This window comes from Colias philodice, chromosome 17 (assembly GCF_061535455.1).
Source record: "Colias philodice isolate Cphi_HAF_F1 chromosome 17, ilColPhil1 Martin Lab GWU primary, whole genome shotgun sequence".
Classification (NCBI taxonomy): domain Eukaryota; kingdom Metazoa; phylum Arthropoda; class Insecta; order Lepidoptera; family Pieridae; genus Colias; species Colias philodice.
Window position 1 is genome coordinate 6,429,627 of NC_143102.1, and position 19,503 is coordinate 6,449,129.

Consider the following 19,503-nt stretch of genomic DNA (forward strand, 5'->3'; position numbering starts at 1 on the left):
TTTGTAACCGACTTCTTTGGGCGCGATTTTGACCCACTTTAAACGGCCAGATTTCGTTCAAACTTTGTAGATTTATTGAGGACCGATGACAATACACTAATTTGATAAAAAATTTCTATTTTTTAGTTCGGTTTTCTATAAAAAGCGTGTTTTTTAGTTTTTTTTTAACTATTATTATTTACTCGAAAATTATATTTATCCATATATAAACTAATAAAACTGCTATTCATTTTATACTTAATTTACTTGTGTATAATATATTTTCGTAGAAAATGTCATGTATCATCTTTATTCAGGAATCCTATTATATATCTCGAAGAAGCCTATACATATCTTACATTAATGTTTGTTTATTTGTGACTTATGTAAACTAAGCTTTAATGATATCTTCGTGGCCACGGGCGATTTGCACTTACAGATATTGCTATTTGCCTTCCTTACAATTATAGACTATTCAGGTAATGTTTGAAACTGGCGATAATTTGCCTTCAGTGTTTATCTGATTGCGATTATATCGAGGCAAACGCTTTGTAAGACCTAGAGTTAAAATTAAATGTAAATCGACATTAAACGTTCGATTCCATTTGAACGATATACATATTAATAAAAAACGAACGTTACTACAAAACCAATGTTACTACTTACTATCGTAAGCGTGATTGTTGAATTTGTAAACATTATGTAAATGTAAAAAATCAGTACATTTCAATTAACTTCAACGATGTAGTTGTCGCAATCAGTTTTGGATACAAATGCAAATTCTGCAATCCGAAGACGTATCGATATTCCGACGAACTAACTTAGTTATAGAAAGACTTAGAGATAGTCAAACCGTCTTGTGAATTTGATACTATCCTTTGTTGATATACATCCAATGCCACAAAATACATAATAGTACTTGATAATACTAACAAACCAGATTATATAAGCTTTTAAGCCCGAAATTGGATTGTATCAAATCTAAATTCGACTGTTTTCAAAACAATCCACACCGGTGTTGGGTTGTTTTCATTTTCATTTTGCTATTTGTGATCAAATGTTTTGTTCGCATTTTTTACGTGAGCAACGGGCGGCAGCTTTATCAGAAATTTGATTGTTTTTTTGTTAGTCTAAAACAATCGATGCCTGAACACATGTAGGTTTTTGATAACGTTATCCATACAAAATGATTGAATTTTAAATCGACTATTGAATAAGTAACGAAGTTAAACTGCCGATACGTATTTTGAAAATGTGTAATGGGTTGCAACAATTTCGTGATATTGATTATTTTGATGCTTATTTTAGTTTCGAAAGATCTTTTCATATTATATTATTGTTTAAATAAGTCTTACGACACATGTGATTAATTTCCTCTCTTAGCGTATTATTTACGATGTAAGAAGCCATAATAATACAATTCACACGATAATTTATCTTAGATTATAACGAGATAAGAATCAATATATTATTATTAAATACTTTATGCTAATGATAGTAATATCCTTTAACCTTTTACAGTCCTAAGGATATTATGCATAATTTCATAAGAAATCACCTTGCCATTAATTCTTACTTTCTCATGGTTATAATCATTATTTTAATTCTACGTGAGTGAATTATAATATAGTAAAAAGTAAATAAAACGATTTATACAGCAGAAGGTAATTCGTCCCTGATGTGTTAAGAAATATTTAAATATGTATGTATTGACATGAAAAATACGGAATTCATTATAATTTTAATTGTTTCATTGTTAACTTGATTTTAATAACACTTGAACCTGTTACTTAACAAATTCCTTTATTTGCAAACATAGGTAGTCATACAACATGTCATACACCCAAATACAAATTTATTCTGTTTATTTCCTACCCACGTCACAATCGTATGAGCGTCTACGTAATATGAAGTGTTATGAATTAAACAGTACAATTGTTTACCAACCAGTCTAAACTGCCTCAACATTTTCAAAAGAAGTTGATATATTAACTAACTTATAATCGTAGACGCAATATGCATAACTACTTCTATTTCCATTATCGTTTTTTTTTTTGGGACAAATCAGCCTTCTGTGCTCTCTGTATATCATTAAGGGTGACAAATCAACATCGAGCTATGCTGCGCTGTACTGCGCTGTGCTGTGTTTGGTCAACTCGCTCGTCTAATATTTTAATGAGGATGCAAACAACCCATGCTGTGCTGCGCTGTGTGAGGCTGCGCTCTGTTTAAAAACGCAGCAGTCTCGAGCGAGGCGCGCTACCCGCCGTGCTGAGCCGCGCTGTGCCGAACTGTGCAATGTTTTTATGGAGCTCTGCCATGCTGCGCAGTGCGCTGTGTCGAGCTTATCACTACATAGTATAAAACAAAGTCGCTTTCTCTGTCCCTATGTCCCTTTGTACGCTTAAATCTTTGAAACTACGCAACGGATTTTGATGCAGTTTTTTTTAATAGATAGAGTGATTCAAGAGGAAGGTTTATATGTATAATAACATCCATTAAATAGTGGAGAAGTACTGTTATTTTTAAGGTTTCTAATGTGATGTCGTAAAAAATTACATTTATTCCGCTTACATTGCAAACGCAGGCTGAACCCTACGAGTTTTATCAAAATAATGTACTAAGTATTATACACATTGAAAAGGTCTACAGAAAAGTATATGTCTATCTCTTATGGATAACCCACAATAACTTATTTTTGTCATTTACTTTTTACGACAAATAATGGCTAATTTTCGAAGCGATTTTAACCAACACAGCATTAATCCTTAACCAATTAACTACCTTGAATACATTATATAGAATACATTATATAAGTGTAAAGGGCCATATAGATCTATATGGCCCATTACACCGTATGATTTAAGTGAATATTTTCGAAGATATTACAGATTTAAAAATTGCGGGACGTAGCGTTTGCGGCGGTACCGGCCGGCCGCCCGGCTATATATTTTATACCCGTGCGAAGCCGGAGCGGGCCGCTATGTTTTTATATTGTACAACGTTCACAGTTTTTCTGTAGTGTATTTAGTATCAGCATTGCACCCGTGCGAAGCCGGGGCGGGTCGCTAGTTAATCTATAATAATATTATAAAGAGGAAAGGTTTGTAATTATGTATGTATGTATGGTTTTCACGCTTAATCTACTGGACCGATTTGGATTAAATTTGGCACAGACAATCTTTAGACGCTGAGAAAGAACATAGGCTACCTTTTATTGCGAAATATGTACCACGGGCGAAGCCGGGGCGGACCGCTAGTAATAATTAAAATGATTTTTAGTCATTCGCAAATATTTAAAAAAAATCGTCTTCAGTGGCAACTCTTTAGAAAATTCTCCGTATTTTTCACGCATGGTGTGAGGTAACAAGCTACCGTGACTGGACTCTTATAACGACAAAATAACACATAAAATATCCATATCCGCTTCTTCTTCACTTTCAACTATGTCGTAATGTTTACATTTTTTTGAAAATAGGGTCAATTTGACGAGATTAACGACTACACGAGCTGATGATTACTTTATACTGAGCTAGATTGTTAAAAAACGTAGCTTAAGAAACACAGCACAGCACAGTACAGCGCAGCATCGTTTAATTGTTAAAAAAACGTAGCTTAAGAAACACAGCACAGCACAGCGCAGTACAGCGCAGCACAGCTCGATGTTGATTTGTCACCCTAATCATCAGTATTTTTTTATATTTTCTTCGTTCCAACGAAACATGACTAATTTCAGTTTTTTTTTGTGTGGTGTCTCTCGATGTTAGCCAGAAGGGCTTCTACATCTTAACGCGAACACGTGGGTGAACTGAAGGTTCACACTGGTAGCGACATGCGCAAGGGCGTCTCCCTTGACAGGGATCACGAACCTTAGCTTGGGCTGTTGCTTGAGTGGAGGAGGCCGGAAGGGCCCTAGTTGGACACTAATTTCAGTACGTACATCAGAAACTACAAAAGAGCCAGTATTATCATATCCGCAAGACAACTAACCTGCACCCTCTGACACCGTATCAAGCTCTGCGTGTGCGTCAGTATCCGCAACACCATGTGTTCTATCGTGCTCTGCTCCTCGAACACCATCCTCGCCAGGTCCAATAGCACTTGATTCCTCTTCACTTCGAGTTGTGATCTCTCGTATAGTTGCGCATTCCGTAAGCCAATACCACAGAATTGAAGGTATGAGGCGAAAACTTTCTCGTCGTTTGATGTGAATGGGCCGTCGTTTTGTTTGTTTATCACCTGGAATGTAATGCTTTGTGAATACCGATTGTATGTACATTGTATGTGTGGCAGCGATAGTATAATTTTATGTAATTAAAGTAGATGCTGAAATCTTATTTGGCTTAAACAGAGTATTGGAAGGACGCCATAAAAACATGTCAACTACGCATAAAACTTTCTTGCGATTTTTGTTCTGATCACATACGTAGTAAGGTTCTTCATTATACTACCTAAATGGAAATAAATGCAAAAAAGTCATTCTATTTAACATAATATTTTATTTGCAGAAACTACATCTGAACATTATAAATCTAAACCTACTTTAAATTTGGATGTGAAAATAACATTAAAATTTTCTAGGAAGATATTTCCTAGGAATGCTCACGACATATTTTTATTAAACCCATACCTCAAGAAGAAGCCGTATCAGCATATCAACACAAGCGTTTTCTATCGTTACTTGCAAATGTGTTGGTAAATGATCCATTTCACGGAATTAAATATTATAAAGGAAAGGCTAAGAAAAGATGTATAGTCATGCGAAATTTAATTCAGTATAATATTCGAGACATTTATCATTATTAATAGGTACATCAATGTCTTTATTTAGATAAGAGGTGGATAGATCTATATAAATAGCCGCTGAAATCATTTACGCAAAGCAATTTAAACTTTTCCTCGTAATATAATAGCTTTCCTTTCGACAAGTTTCGGGGCTCAAAGTTTAATTTTGATATTATAATAAGTATAAGATTAGAAACTTATATTACTGAGATGACTTTATCAAAGTTTACAAATTGGTGAATAAATAGCAACCTACATATTTTTGAAGTGTTTTGTATTCGATAGATTTCTTAATATGGCATTAATGTTTTTTTATTTGGTAAGAACTTCTTGTTCCTATTATAAATCTTGTACACGTTTTCAAATCTTAGCACACGTATACACATATTCTATTTTATTAAAACACGATATATTCAAAACATCAATGTAACAATCGTTTAATAGCCAAAATATAAGTTTAACTTATAGCCAAATTCACAATTTCTGAAAATGTTCTGTTGAGCTCATCTGTATCCTACCAAATAATGTATGAAAACTAAAGTGTTAAAGCTATCATTGAAATCATCAATAAGAACCAACCTGCGCCACACCAATAACCTCTCCGTTGATATCCTTGATGGGCATGCAGAGAAGAGACCGCGTCTTGTAGCCCGTCTGCTGGTCGATATCGTGGTTGAACCTTTCGTCCTGCAACAAAAGGAGAATGTGGCTATAGTGAGAAATGAGATACTATTGTTTTATATGTTTATTTTTGTTGGTATTCGTCTAGTAACGTATGGAAATTGGTAATGCAGGTCAGCTGCAAGTCCACCCGAGAGTTAAGTGTCGGTACATTGCATAGATATATCGCAGTGACGTTTTCAGTAATAAAGTTTCCTTTTTGTACAATTATTCAGAGTGTATAATAATTAATATAATACTTCTATATTAACTAGCATAATGAATTGATTTATAGCATATATTTATAACGTATCTGCGCTGAATTCATGTCGAGGCATGTAGGTGTTTATGAATATGTGTTTATTATATGATTTTTGTTTAACTTCGACCATGTGGAAAAACTAGGTCAAAATATTAGGAATAATAATACAACCCCACACTGATACCATACTTTATTAGAATCGGGATTATCGTCTTTGTTATGTGTTGTAAGCTGCGAAGAAAGTAGATGAAGTTTTATATTGGGTAAGGTATTAGAGGCACTTCTTAAACACATGTACTGAAACTACGATAAGACGGCCTTAAACACACGCAAAGAGATATCAAAACGAAGTCACAATTCCATTTATTAACACTCTTGGAACCACTGGAATCATACAATTAAAGTTGCGATTGAAAAGGGCAAAAATTACTACTTATTGATTGCTATAATTTAGAACATTATCCATCCCCCAATCGAACTAATTGAAACTAAAATTGAATGTCACACAAGGTAATAATGGAGTGAGATGTCTCATTAATTCTCCGTTCCTTGCTCAAGGGAGCCTAAGGTAACAAGACGGTAGCGACCACAAACCGCACGCCTACAGCACACACGTTCACTAATTGATCTTTCAGCTTACAACAACTGAAAATTGGACCTTTGATCTTTTGGAACGTAAGACTTCAACATACCTTCGTGCTAAGTGTCAGACTAATAGGCTTAATTTGGGCGACAAGATTTTAGTCTGACATTTACAAATCACGTTTGCTACCATTTTGTATACGATAAATATTTATTTAGGTCTTTTAACAATAATTTATTAAAACAACTAACACTTCCAGCATACTTCCAGCATAGTAAAAACACTTAATGTTTTTCGTACGAAATTTAATATTTTATGTGAAATTCTTGACTGATTAAAATTCAATCAGAAAATAGTAATCAATTTATTCAATTTACCTAACTCTTCTATATTCAGGGTACTAAATAAAACTTTGTGTCAAGCACTTTTTCCACTTTTGATCCCTTTAAAAACCCCGCTATAGAATTGAAAACTTCGATAAAACGATCCAACTCTATTGCTTTGCTCTTCTATTTATTTCTACTAACTGTGATTCCCTTATTTATGCTCCCGAGCGGTTTAGATTTCTATTTAAATTTTCAAACATTTGAATACCACAAGTACTTTCAGAAAATTTGCAATATTAAATTCGTATTTGTAGTCTCCCATTTTGAAACATTTGCAAATCCTTGCATTTAAAGAGATCCTATCATATATGTACCTACACATTTTATTCATTTAGATACTCGGATCAACATTTTATGATCGAACATTTTATGTTTATTACAAGATTAGATACTCGGATCATAAAAAAATGTTCAGTTATCCAACTTATTCGAAAATAATAAGACGTAAAGCTTTTCTATATTCCTATTCGGAGTGTTAAAATAAAATAAACCAAATTCGCAATTATAAATTATAAGAGTATATTAATGTTTTTAAAAGTAGTAAGTATCTTTGAGGTACCAATATGAATTATTATTGTGTAGCTGCAATCCTAGAGACGAAGCCATAATATGCTACCGTCGATCAGAAATATTCACACATCGTGCGAAGTGCAGCCAATATGCCTTCTCTATATGAGAAATTTCATTCTTACGGAATTTATACTGCAGGTTTGGAACATTATAAATTATCCACAAAGTATATTCGTTGTTTCTTTACAATTAACTGATGCATCGGAAGTTTATATAGCACATTTATGAATATTCCACGGTTTCTTGTTGTGATACCATACAAATTAACAGGTCACAGGTTTAAAATATCTATAATTTTCAACCTGTCACAATTGCATTCTATAAAAACCATCAATAACATTATCAATTGCAATAACTGACAGGAGTTGGAAGGCACCCAAATATGGTATTAAAATTTATTATTATATAAGCTAACGCTAGCGTACAAAATCTTTAGTTTCATACTGCATATAAATTATAGTAGAGCGTCATATCACATGATATACACAATGTAGTTAGCATTTTGCGGCGAATCATATGGCTTCAAGCCAAAGACGGAATTACATAGTGTTCTATTCATGCCTAGGAATAGTTCTAGTGATAAGATTTCATCCAACTGTAAACTACATACCATTCAATTAGATAATCACATGTATAAAACTGTATAATATCATACTTTGGTACATAGTGCTCAAAATATCTCCAAGAATTAATTTTAGTGATTCAACATTCATATTTGTACTTGATAATTCCAACTTCTAGAAGTGATAGTGAAGGTCTTTCACCACGAAATAGCGCTAACTCATAGAAATAAGTGCACCAATAAAAATAATTCAAAGCCAAAAGTGTTGTAAACAAAGTTGTTGAACGCTTTCCGATACAAGTCGCGGTGATTTATCGAAGTTTTATACACGCGTGTATCAGATAGATAAACTTTGATAATAAAACACGAAATACGTTATTGCTTTTCATATCAACGAGGATTTTTCAAAGTTCAAACACTCGGCCCGTAATAACCTTGATTATGGAGATATCAAGCGCAAATTGACTGACAGAGTTCCATTAAGATAACGCATTTTCAAAATCCAATGCAAACAATAATAATGTATTGTCATGCATAACTCACGATAAAATTAAAAGCATTTGAAGACTGACCCATTAAAAATTAAGGTCAAGTACGTTGTAGTAAAAACACTTAATGTCAACAAGTGTAATCGTCATTTGTTGAAAGCGTCGCGTGTAGGCGTTTTAAAATAATGTTTGTAGCTGGGAATTACAAAGGATACCTAACATATTAAACAACAGATAAACCAAGGCAATAAAATCATGTAAGTATTAAAAAAATATTTTTTGATCTAATCTTTAATCGAATGTATGGGGTAGCTACTCCAAGCATACTTCTTAGTAATTTAATATAATATTATGTATTCCAAAAAATTCAAAGAATATCTTTTAAACTTTCGCACACAAACCATTTTAAAGTAATGAAACTACGACATTGGCATCACGAATGGCTCGAATAGTGGGTTCATCCGTCTTCAAGTAAAATGACTCAAGAAAACTTTGCATACAAATGTTTAATCTCAAGCGATGAAAGAGTCAAAGACCCTTAAAAAGGAAAATGTTTCACAAAAGATTCAACTGAGACTCGATAAAAATAAACCACGGCTAAATTCGATTGTACTGCATGTTTCCTCGGGGGAGGAATTTTTATATCTCACTGTAGATAAGTTGGAGCTACTCAAGATTACATGAATTCTAATATGAGATGAACCTGAAATATTGCATAATGCTCAAGATTTCTGTTTCTTGGAAATATAAATGAAACGGTTGGAACAAAACATGTGTCGCATGCAAAACAGTATGTATTTGCCTCTAGGCCAAATCGAGGTCTTTACGAAACCACATGGCACATTTTTCATTTATATTTCTGAGCTTTATTTGTTTTCCTTTTTGTATTTCGTTACGTAAATTGCAATGATTTTGAAAATACCGCAGCACAATTAACTTCGTTAAATGTAATATATTATATCTTAAAAGATTACAAGTTAAGTACAAGGTTGTCTGTCTTTACTGAGCATATAAAATAGTTTCCCGGTAAGTATTAATTTCAAACCGACGGCAACGTGACGCAGTACCTTGTAATTTTCGACAATTGCCCTCATATTAGCAAAGTTGAACGCTTTACACGAAACGACCCTTTTATGCGTCTTGTTGAAGCCATTAAATCTGAATAAAATGAATATGGACAATCTAAATCTGCCTTAAATAGAGACTATTCGATGACATTACTATCAGGATTTAAGAAATGGATGGTTAGACGAGAAACTATTTTCCTCCATCATTTGAGTATTGTATTGTTATGGTAATTTATCCAATGTATTGTTATGCCTACCTCAATAGAACTTGAAAACACACGTACGATTGCCATCGATGCCTTTACATATTTTCGCAATATAATTTACCCACATGAATACTGAATATTGGAGAATCATGTCCTGCGTCGTAGTCGACGCTCCTTCCAATGTTTCAAATAGAATCGATCGGACAGAAGATGGTATAGAACTGTCATTATAAGTTCTAACTTCAGCTCCGTGTTAACCTATTAAAGGAAGTTTTCCTGGTAAGTTTTTGGGACTAAAACGGGGTTTTGTTTGACTTTTATTAAGGAAACCGTTCTAATTGCTGTTAAATATTTTAGCTCAAGTTTAGTACTCGTACAATACATTGGTGCAAATGGAACTTGATGAATTAATCCCAAGTAAGCCTGACCTTGAGTACAACAAGCCGCAATTGGCCACTTACATGAGTCAACCGCACTACGGCGCCAGCGAAACGAGAACGCCTTATAAGAACATGTTATCAGTGAAATGATGAACACATTATATTAAATCACCTCAACTCTAAATAATTAGCATAGATTAAATTGCAATAAATGTGTGCCGTGTTTTATGTTAACGTGATACGAACCGTGGTACATTTCTATCTTGTCGCAGACGGCAGATTACATGCCATGAAACTTTTAAGTTATTGCAATTACTACCTAGCGGCAACTGCCTAGTTTAATAATATTCAAATGGAATAAGTTTATGTTCTATGACGAAAATGAGAAGAAGGTTTTGAAGACTTTAATTAAACTGATATACTTCGAGTAATTCGATATTCTGGCGCCTTCAGCTTCGGTTCGATTTATTCGATGCCTACATAACATACCTACATTCCACGATCCATTATGTGTTTCTCCAAAATATTCTGTATACATATCGCGATAATTCACTGCTCTCGTCTTTATTTGATTGTACAATCCGATCAAACGTGACGTCGACAAGGCCTCGCTATCGCTAATACAAGCCCAGGATATTTATAGTTGCGTAACCGTGATGTGTTAGTCATTTATTATCGAGTTTAATATTACTTTCACTTTGTTTCCCATCCAATATAACCTCTATCGGGGAATTCATGAACTGGCAAGATTGATAGCACGCCATTTATCCTGAAGGCACCGCACGAATTATTCATGTCTGGTCGATCTCACGCCTCTAACTTTTGAAAACATTATGGCTTAGTCTCACATCTAATATGGGCAGAAGTGGGTTAGCGAAAAATAAATGTTTATTATCCGAACAACTATAGGTAAGTATTATAAAACTTTCTATTGATTTTGTTATACACAATTCACAAATGATTATTTTAAAAAATTCCCTTGTTTATAAACTAATGATTTACTGATTATTTTAAAAACTTCTAATTCCTGAACATAATTTTTTTCATGCATTAATTTTGTCAAACTTCGCTAAGCTCCACATCCAGGAAATACATTTAAAAAATAATAAAACACATCAATTTCCGAGGGCTCCGGCAAAAAATAAAGAGCACAGTCAAATTAAGACGATGATGGATATCATGTCAATTTTTTGCACGACGCGTTACTGAAATGTGCCTTTAGAATAATGGTTGGTGCTTTTAGCCCTAATACGAAGGTTGATGAATGAACTGTCTCCACAGGGCACAAAGTTGTTAAACAAAAACGAGCCCTTTGTTCGTTTAATTAGGTTCATTTGTCATCTATAATAGACTATGCTTGGATAAAAAATTAACGATTTTCGGACTCTGGGGATGTGTTCTTTTTATGAATAGCATGTTCGAAATTGTTATATTATTATCTCATATTCTCCTTACATGTCGCTCACTATTTTATGCGCTTTTCTGTTGTTAAATAAATAAAATATATTATGTGTACACCACAATAGTTTATTTCGAACTGTTTAAAATTGAACTATTTGCCTGGAATAAATGCATAATTGTATTTTTACGCCGGGATATCGTTAACCGGGTCAAGTTATGTGGCTCTCCACACAAATAAAATATGCATATCGTGTTTGTACATAGCAAATTAATATTGTTAATTAATTACGCTTAAACAAAGTGCACTCCGAATGATTAAAATCAATTTTAATTTCTTCCACGAGCACGTATATTTCCCACATCGTTTTGCATTAATAACAATTATACATTTATTTATGTACAAATGTCACCGGTACATAATTTTAATTAATACGTTTCGCATGACATGTTTATGCTTTTTGAACGAATTAAACGTACGCTGAAATACTTTTCGACAAATTACTTTAATGAAAATGTTTGCAAGCGAATTCTGTAAGTGTAATTGAAATTAATGTGTTCCGAGTTCTGCTTTCGTTTATCCGACCACATACGATGATAATTAATAATAAATATTGGTACCTTTAAAATGTCATGATTATTTTCACTCTACGAAATTTATATGAATAGTATTTTACTAGAAAAATTTGAGCGTTTGTTAGGGATATGTATTTATATAGAGAATATCTATTGTTACAAAATAATATATTTAAGAAAATACAATATTCATTACATACTTAAATATTCTATACTTATATTTATATTGAAAACACGTGATATAACAAAACACAACCACTCGTACGCAACTTCCAATCAACGGTTTGTCGTCCGCACTTGAAGGGCCAGAGAAAAGGGACGACATTGAGGAAGGTCGAAAGTTTTATATCATACAATATTCCTCTTTATACAGGTATCATAGAAAATTCATTAAAATCTCGGGTGCTTAATACATTTCAATATTTAAATACTTGTATTTTTTATTATTATTATTATTCAGTCATGGCTGTCCCACAGTTGGGTAAAGGCCTCTCTTCCCTCCGTCCACGTCTGACGTCTTCCTTAAATTACTTAAAAAATATATATAATATCAATAACAGCATTAGCTGTTCATTCCAAGTATCGGATTAATACATCGCGCTACTTTCATTGTTCGCATTAATTTTCCAATGAAATTAAATTGAAAACTCCCACTTAGAATAAAGGATAAAATAATTTAAGCAATATCGTATAATCTCCAATGAATTCATAACCATTTAGCTTTATCAAAGAATAAGTTAACACAACCGTGTTATAATAATGCATTTTTCAACTCAAAAATTCTATTTAAAATGCAGATGTAAAGAAAAACTGTAGGAAATGGTAAAACGGCTCGTTTAAACTTTAAAACGAAACTCCAACATTTCGGTATCCCGGTTCGCAGAGTGGACTGAATGAATGAGGTGTTTTATGTTTTATTTTTCAACCTTTCTACGTTTTCTTTATGCACCTCTTAATTAGTGAAAGAAAATACTATTATAAAGAAGATTTTTTCCCAAGCTACAAGCGACTTCAAAAGCAGAGTAAGTTATTTTTTAATTGAATTTCATTCGGGAAATGCAATATAACTCCTTTGAATCGCAGTTTGAAAAGTAACTCACCGCTTTTTATTTAATTTCTTTATGAAGGTCAGTGCAACTAGAACTGAAAGTAACGAATTCTTTAGCGACGTATAAATATTTGGACTTTTCTTTTGGTTTCACTTTCCTTTGATATTTTAGTTTGAGCTCTGCTTAAAACTAAATATGTACATTTAATATAATGATTTGCAAGCGTGTTTGTAGGAATTACACGTAAAAGCTAAACAGATGGTTTAATATTTCATACATCGGGCAAATTCAACGTCCATCATTTTTACTAAGCAAATGCGTCTTGAACTGTGAAAGACAATTTCTCCCTAGATCTTTAGTCTGGCATATTAAATTTAGAGCTGTAGCCATTCATCTTCTCTGACTTATGCTCGCCTTACAATTTATGACCTATCTAGAGATAAGTATATAACCAAATAGCAAAAAACTTACATATTAAATCTTGACAATATTATTTATTTTCTTCGAAGCAACTATAGCTTGTATCGTCAGTAAAAAATTCAAATGTATTGTTTTCCATTTCTATAATAGATTAATTTGTATAAAATGTCGAATTCCTTGATGTCACAGGCATAATATCATGGTTATGGTTTTTAATATAAAGTGAGCATTTGCTTCATGAAAGAAAGAAAGAAACAAAAGAAATATTTATCAAAAAATAGTTATACTATGGAATACAGAATCTCCTAATTTCAAGAATTAAATTAAAACATATACCTAATTAGCCAGTGTTCTGATAAAAAAGGCAACTACTCAACATGCGCAGTATAATGCAGATTCATAATTATTAATGATTTTTCGTAGTCCCTTGTTGGAGAACTACCCAATAAAATTACATACTTTCAAACGATATAACAACGCAACAAACCTTATACGCATCAGGTATATTAACAGGCTCGCCGCTCTCGGCCACATATCCGACGATGCCGCTGCCCCAGGGTATCCTGATCTCCTCCAGCTGTTCCATTTGTTCCGGGGTCGACTTGGAGCACACGTCGAACAGCTTTGACACCAAACATCTGCGGACAACACCTGAATAATTACCCTTCAGAGCCATCTTTTGTGTGTGGAAGACGGGATGGCGACCAAAAGCGACGAGTCTACCATTTTTTGTGTAAATATTAATAAGTGTCTTATTTTAAATCGTTGCATGATATTAAATCGTTGTTTTGCATATTAAAATGAAAATTTGTAGAAATGATGTTTCATCGTGCTACGTGCTCAAAATCGTAGATTAGAAAGGAATTGAAATTCAGTGGTAAAAATGAATGATGAGCTTTTGGTAGTAAGTTTGACTTGTAGGTCAACAAATTAGAGAAAACATTAAAATCGCTTTTCATAAATCTATGTTCGGAAATGTTATGAAAATTAAACCAATCATTTTCGCATTTATGCCAGCCCAGTCGAGGTTCCCTTAAGATATGGAATACTGAATAGCCAATCATATTATAATCTGTCCGCGATGCTAGACAGGCGCAAGACATGAGCGTAATCGAATTCCTAATAGCCGCCAGTGGAATTTCACAATCGGCAAATAGCTAGGATACATTTAATAAAATCGCAACGACTGCGAGGCACCGACGGCACGAACAAGGCGAAACGCAATATGTCAGCAACTGTTTTGCAGACAACGTTTACAAAAAAAAATGTATTGATAAATAGCTGGATTATATAATTACAGAATAGAATAATTATTTCAATAATTAAAAATTCAAGATAAAAGCTAACTTACAATATACATTCGGCCGACTTCATCACGATGTAAAAAAGTTTTTAAAGAAATTATAATTTGTAAAGTAATGTACAAAACAATGCCCTTTTTTCACATGATTAAGTTCATCAATCCTATTATAACATACTTATTCCAATATTTACTCAAACAAAAGGTTCGAAAAATGTTAAAACTTATAAACTTAAGTTTCTTTATTAATAATTGTTTTTGTTATTCATCGAATGAAACTTCAAAAACGAGTATTGCTTGTACAAAAGTTGAATCATTTATCTGAAAGTCGCGGCCTATAAACAACGAAATCTTGACATAAATTACGACTGGTACATGCAAAGGTTCACCCAAAAAAGACTGTCATAATTCCACTTGATAAAGAAAAATACGTCGGGCAGATACACGGGCTCTACGATAACTAGGAATCTTGTAACTGATGACGGTACTTGGGAGTAAGATTTGTGGCGATTTGCGGCAGGGCTTCAGACATTATCCTTAGAATAATGACAGTGATCAATTTATTCCGTTCCTTGAAAATTGGCGTCCATTTTCAAGACTGCAGTCAATCATAATGGTCCTGTTGAGTAAAATTACGCAACGGGATTCTGTAGTATTGAATTTCGTGGCTAATGAATGTGGCTGGTGCTGTATTGTATAGTGTACACCCTAATTATTGTAATAGCCGATATTCCGATGGGCTGATTTATTATTTGCGCACTATCATCATAATGAATATTTTAATAAGTACTACAGTGCGTGGAAATCACTAAAACCGATAAATCCCACCAAAAATCATACAGGTCTACATATACATGCAATAATTATGGTACACCACAAGGCAGCATATTAGCCCCCCTCCTATTTTTGGTATACATTAACGACCTCCCAGATGCAATAAACGTAGACAGTATACTTTTCGCAGACGACACTACACTTATAATAAAAAGTAAAACTAAGGAAGACTTAGAAAGGGACATAATTAAAGCTCTAGACGACGCTATAAAATGGTTAAAACTGAATAATCTCCAGATTAATATGACTAAGACAAATATAATTAATTTCCAATCATATAATACAAACATACAACTTGACATAAAATACGAAAATAATCAATTGACTACTGTTAATGAATGTGTATTTTTGGGTATAACACTAGACAAATTTTGTAACTGGAAACCACACATTGCAAAAATTATAAATAAATTGGATCGTTTTGTGTATGTACTAAAAAAGTTGAAACAGACGATTAATTTAGATGTTGCTATGATCGCTTATCACGCGTACGTTTCATCGGTACTTAGATACGGCATAATAATATGGGGTAACTCTGTAGCAATACAACCAATATTTAAATTACAAAAAAAATGTATTAGAGCACTGTGTGGAGTACATTTTATGGATAGCTGCAAACCCCTCTTTAAAAAATTAAAAATCTTGCCATTACCTTGTTTATACATTTTGGAAATATGTTTATTTGTTAAAAAAAATATGATCTTCTTTGAAAAATACGATGAAACAAATACTACACGACACAAAGAAAGATTACGCTCACCTAAGATCCGCCTTGCACTATATAGAAATAATGCGTATTGCATGGCGATAACTATTTATAACCACTTACCCATAAACGTTAAAGAATTGAAACTGAATTTTTTCAAAAATAAACTGTATAGACTGCTACAAGCTAAAAATTATTATAGTGTTAAGGAATATTTAAATGATCGTGACATTAATGTATGAATCCTAATTGAATTTAATTGTAATTTTATGTGTAATTGTTTTATGTGTAATTTTTAGTGTTAAGGAATATTATTTTATATGATCGTGACATTAATGTATGAATCTTAATTTAATTTAATTGTAATTTTATGTGTAATTGTTGTTGTAATTGTTTATTAATGTATTTTGTGGGTAATTTTGTAATTGTCTATTAATGTATTTTATAACTTGACTGTATTAATTTGTAAATTTTTGCACGCCATTTAAAATGGCAGTATATGCGATAAAAAAAATTTTTGTGTAACACCCTTATGAACCATATACGAGCAAATAAATATATTTGAATTTGAATTTGAATTTGAATAATTAAAATGTTCGTTTTATTTACATTTTTGAATAATATGAAATAGAGTATAGGTAGATACTAAACAAATGTTTTAACTAGGTATGAGTCGCTGTTTAAAACTATAACTCTTCTTATGATTGTAACACTTAAATTACAACTTCGCTGACAATCATGTTATGGGCAGTAGAATAAATAATTAATTAAAGAAATGAAATTGTAATAAACAAGAAAAGCAAATGAAATAAAAAATGTATAATTATTACAATGATTAAACATTATATTTCTGAAATATCACCACATGTAGGTACAATATCAAACTTTTGACCCGAACCGTTTACCCTAAAATCACTGGCTTTTACGGGTTATCAGAACAAAATAGAGTTCGAAATTAATAACACGATAGCAATACAATTATACAAATTATCGTTCAATATACATCAGCGTTGTTATCGACACCGATAACCACGGAACATAATCGTCAAGACAACGCATACTCGTGTCATCTCCCAAATTCCCACATGTTCGCTGTGAGCGTGATTTCCTCGAGCAGGGGGTCGCCCCCGGCCCACCCGCCGACCTTAACCTTAAAGCCAATGAAGACATATCAGTCAATTCTGAAGTACGAACGTGAAATTTCGAATGCCATTCTTCATTTAGATTCCATACGACGAATGTGACGATTAGATTACGAGTCGTATGAGTAAAGGTCCCCTTGGTGACAGGCTTTATGTAAGTGTTCTTGTGAGGGCGAACAAGCAAACGCGTGTAAGCTATGCGACGAATAGGCACTTATTCATTACCGATACCTTACCGATACCTACATTGGTTATTTAAAAAAGGCATTTTTTTTTAATAACAAATGCATTTTATGTAGCAGCTTCTGCTTTTTTAAATTATCTAATTTATGGAATACCTTTAACAATACTGAGATGTTTTTATTTGTAAAAAGATGAGACATTAATGGCTCAAAAAGTATGTTTTCCTAATGAAATCTCCTCGCAGAAACACATTATAACGTAATGTTTCGCACAATAATTATTATTTTGGGTCATGGATGTATAATCTGTTGCATGCATGTATGCATTCCGAGATATAGCGAATGACGACATTTGTTTACATGCTTTAATTAGTGGGTGGACGGTTATTAATTGGGACCTTCTTGGATAAATAAACACCTATCATGTTTCCAGACCATTGTTTCATTTTCTATATGGACATGTACATACTAGTTCTAAAAGCAATCGGAAAGCCAAACTACGTAGGATTATGTTATCTTTAGAATTTTTATTTCCTTCTCTAAGTTTGTAGCAACCGCAAAACTCAACGCACAGATTCTATATACATTATACACTATACAAAAATATTTAAAAACATGCATTGAACAGAACTATTATAACAATTATGACGTCGAAGCTTCGTACCGGCGAAAAAAGGGATCTCTTTTTAAAGGGACTGTAGAAGCGATGACAAGGCACAGAAACATGTAACTGTGAACCGATAAAAACGCGAACATTGCAAACGTGAAAACAAGGAACGATCTCATTTATTCACTCGAACAGACCCTTGAATATGCAAGTGTATCTACTAAGTATTAAGAAATGCCCCAGACTTTCTAACTTCACACTTAAAATTCCTTCACGTATAATCTTATATAGAGACTCGGCCCATTAACTTTTATCTTGTCAGACGAGCAGACATCTGGTTTCATTGGATTAAAATCAAAAGAGTCCCTCTTAGAGCGGCAAGTTTTGTGACGATGTAAACTGTCACGCCCCATTTATTAACACTTCTGCGGACCCTCCAGACCTTTAAGTGTATGTAAATTGGATTTTTACGACAAACTAAAACTGTTGCTTTACCCCGAATTTGAATAATTTTAAAAAGAGACCTTTCATTATGTTAACTTACGAGTATTACGTTGCAAATTGAGACCGTAATTTCATATACATAAACTGTATTTGAAAACTAAACTTCTTAGTGAGTTAGTCTTTCTTAATGAGTTAAAGGACTATTTACAATTATTTTCTCCCAATAAATATTGCAAAATTTGTCTTCCTAAACAAAGTACCAAATAATCTTATTCACAAGACAATGTGCACAATCGTGATATGATCTGTCTAAGGGAACTCAAATCGCGGGGAAAAAACACATTATATGGGTGAAGGGATAACATCCACAACGTCAGTACTGTTTCGTATACCATTACCACTGCGAAATTGAGCGTGTAACCGAAGACAGATTGGAACGATGAGACCCCGAGCCAACCGTACCCTTAGGGAGACAAACTGCGCGCAGAAAGTTAAGTAACTTGGATTAAAGCCAGCGCGATAAACAATACGAAATATGTTGACGAAATAGCCCGATCCACACTTGACAATATAACGAAATAATAGCATGTCCTACTTGGGATCCAGAGCCCGTCATGAATATGGATGTGTTATGATAACATTATGTTCATGTAAAATTGCTTGAGACGTAGACTGCTATAATTTACAACCGTCCCATATACTAGCTGCTATAAAAAGATGTGTAGCAACTTCGTTTAAATTTAATGTCGCTTTCATTGTGATATGTATATGACACTACGAAAGAAAAGCTACACAGAGTTGTGTTATTTTTTAGTCATTTAAAAAAAATTACCCTGTTTAAGATTATTTAATAGTTTTATGAGTCTAAATAACAGTAAAGTGCACCAATTCTCTGTATTCTCATAACTATTATATTA

General features: G+C 33.1%; 2 protein-coding genes across 8 annotated transcripts in view; one reads left to right on the plus strand and one right to left on the minus strand.

The window, feature by feature from the left end:
- The window catches only part of LOC149481131 (glutathione S-transferase 2-like), a 280,674-nt gene that overhangs the window by 44,334 nt on the left and 216,837 nt on the right, over positions 1 to 19,503 (plus strand). The gene's annotated exons all lie outside the window — the stretch shown is intronic.
- Pde11 (Phosphodiesterase 11) overlaps positions 1 to 19,503 on the minus strand; it is a 194,359-nt gene that overhangs the window by 26,980 nt on the left and 147,876 nt on the right. For all 7 annotated transcript variants that reach the window (XM_089705544.1, XM_089705542.1, XM_089705543.1 and 4 more), the window contains 3 exons: positions 13,859 to 14,009; positions 5,344 to 5,451; positions 3,970 to 4,218 (listed from right to left, as the gene is read on the minus strand). In XM_089705544.1, the coding sequence (XP_089561670.1) occupies positions 3,970 to 4,218; positions 5,344 to 5,451; positions 13,859 to 14,009 (508 nt within the window). The remainder of the gene's footprint in view (positions 1 to 3,969; positions 4,219 to 5,343; positions 5,452 to 13,858; positions 14,010 to 19,503) is intronic.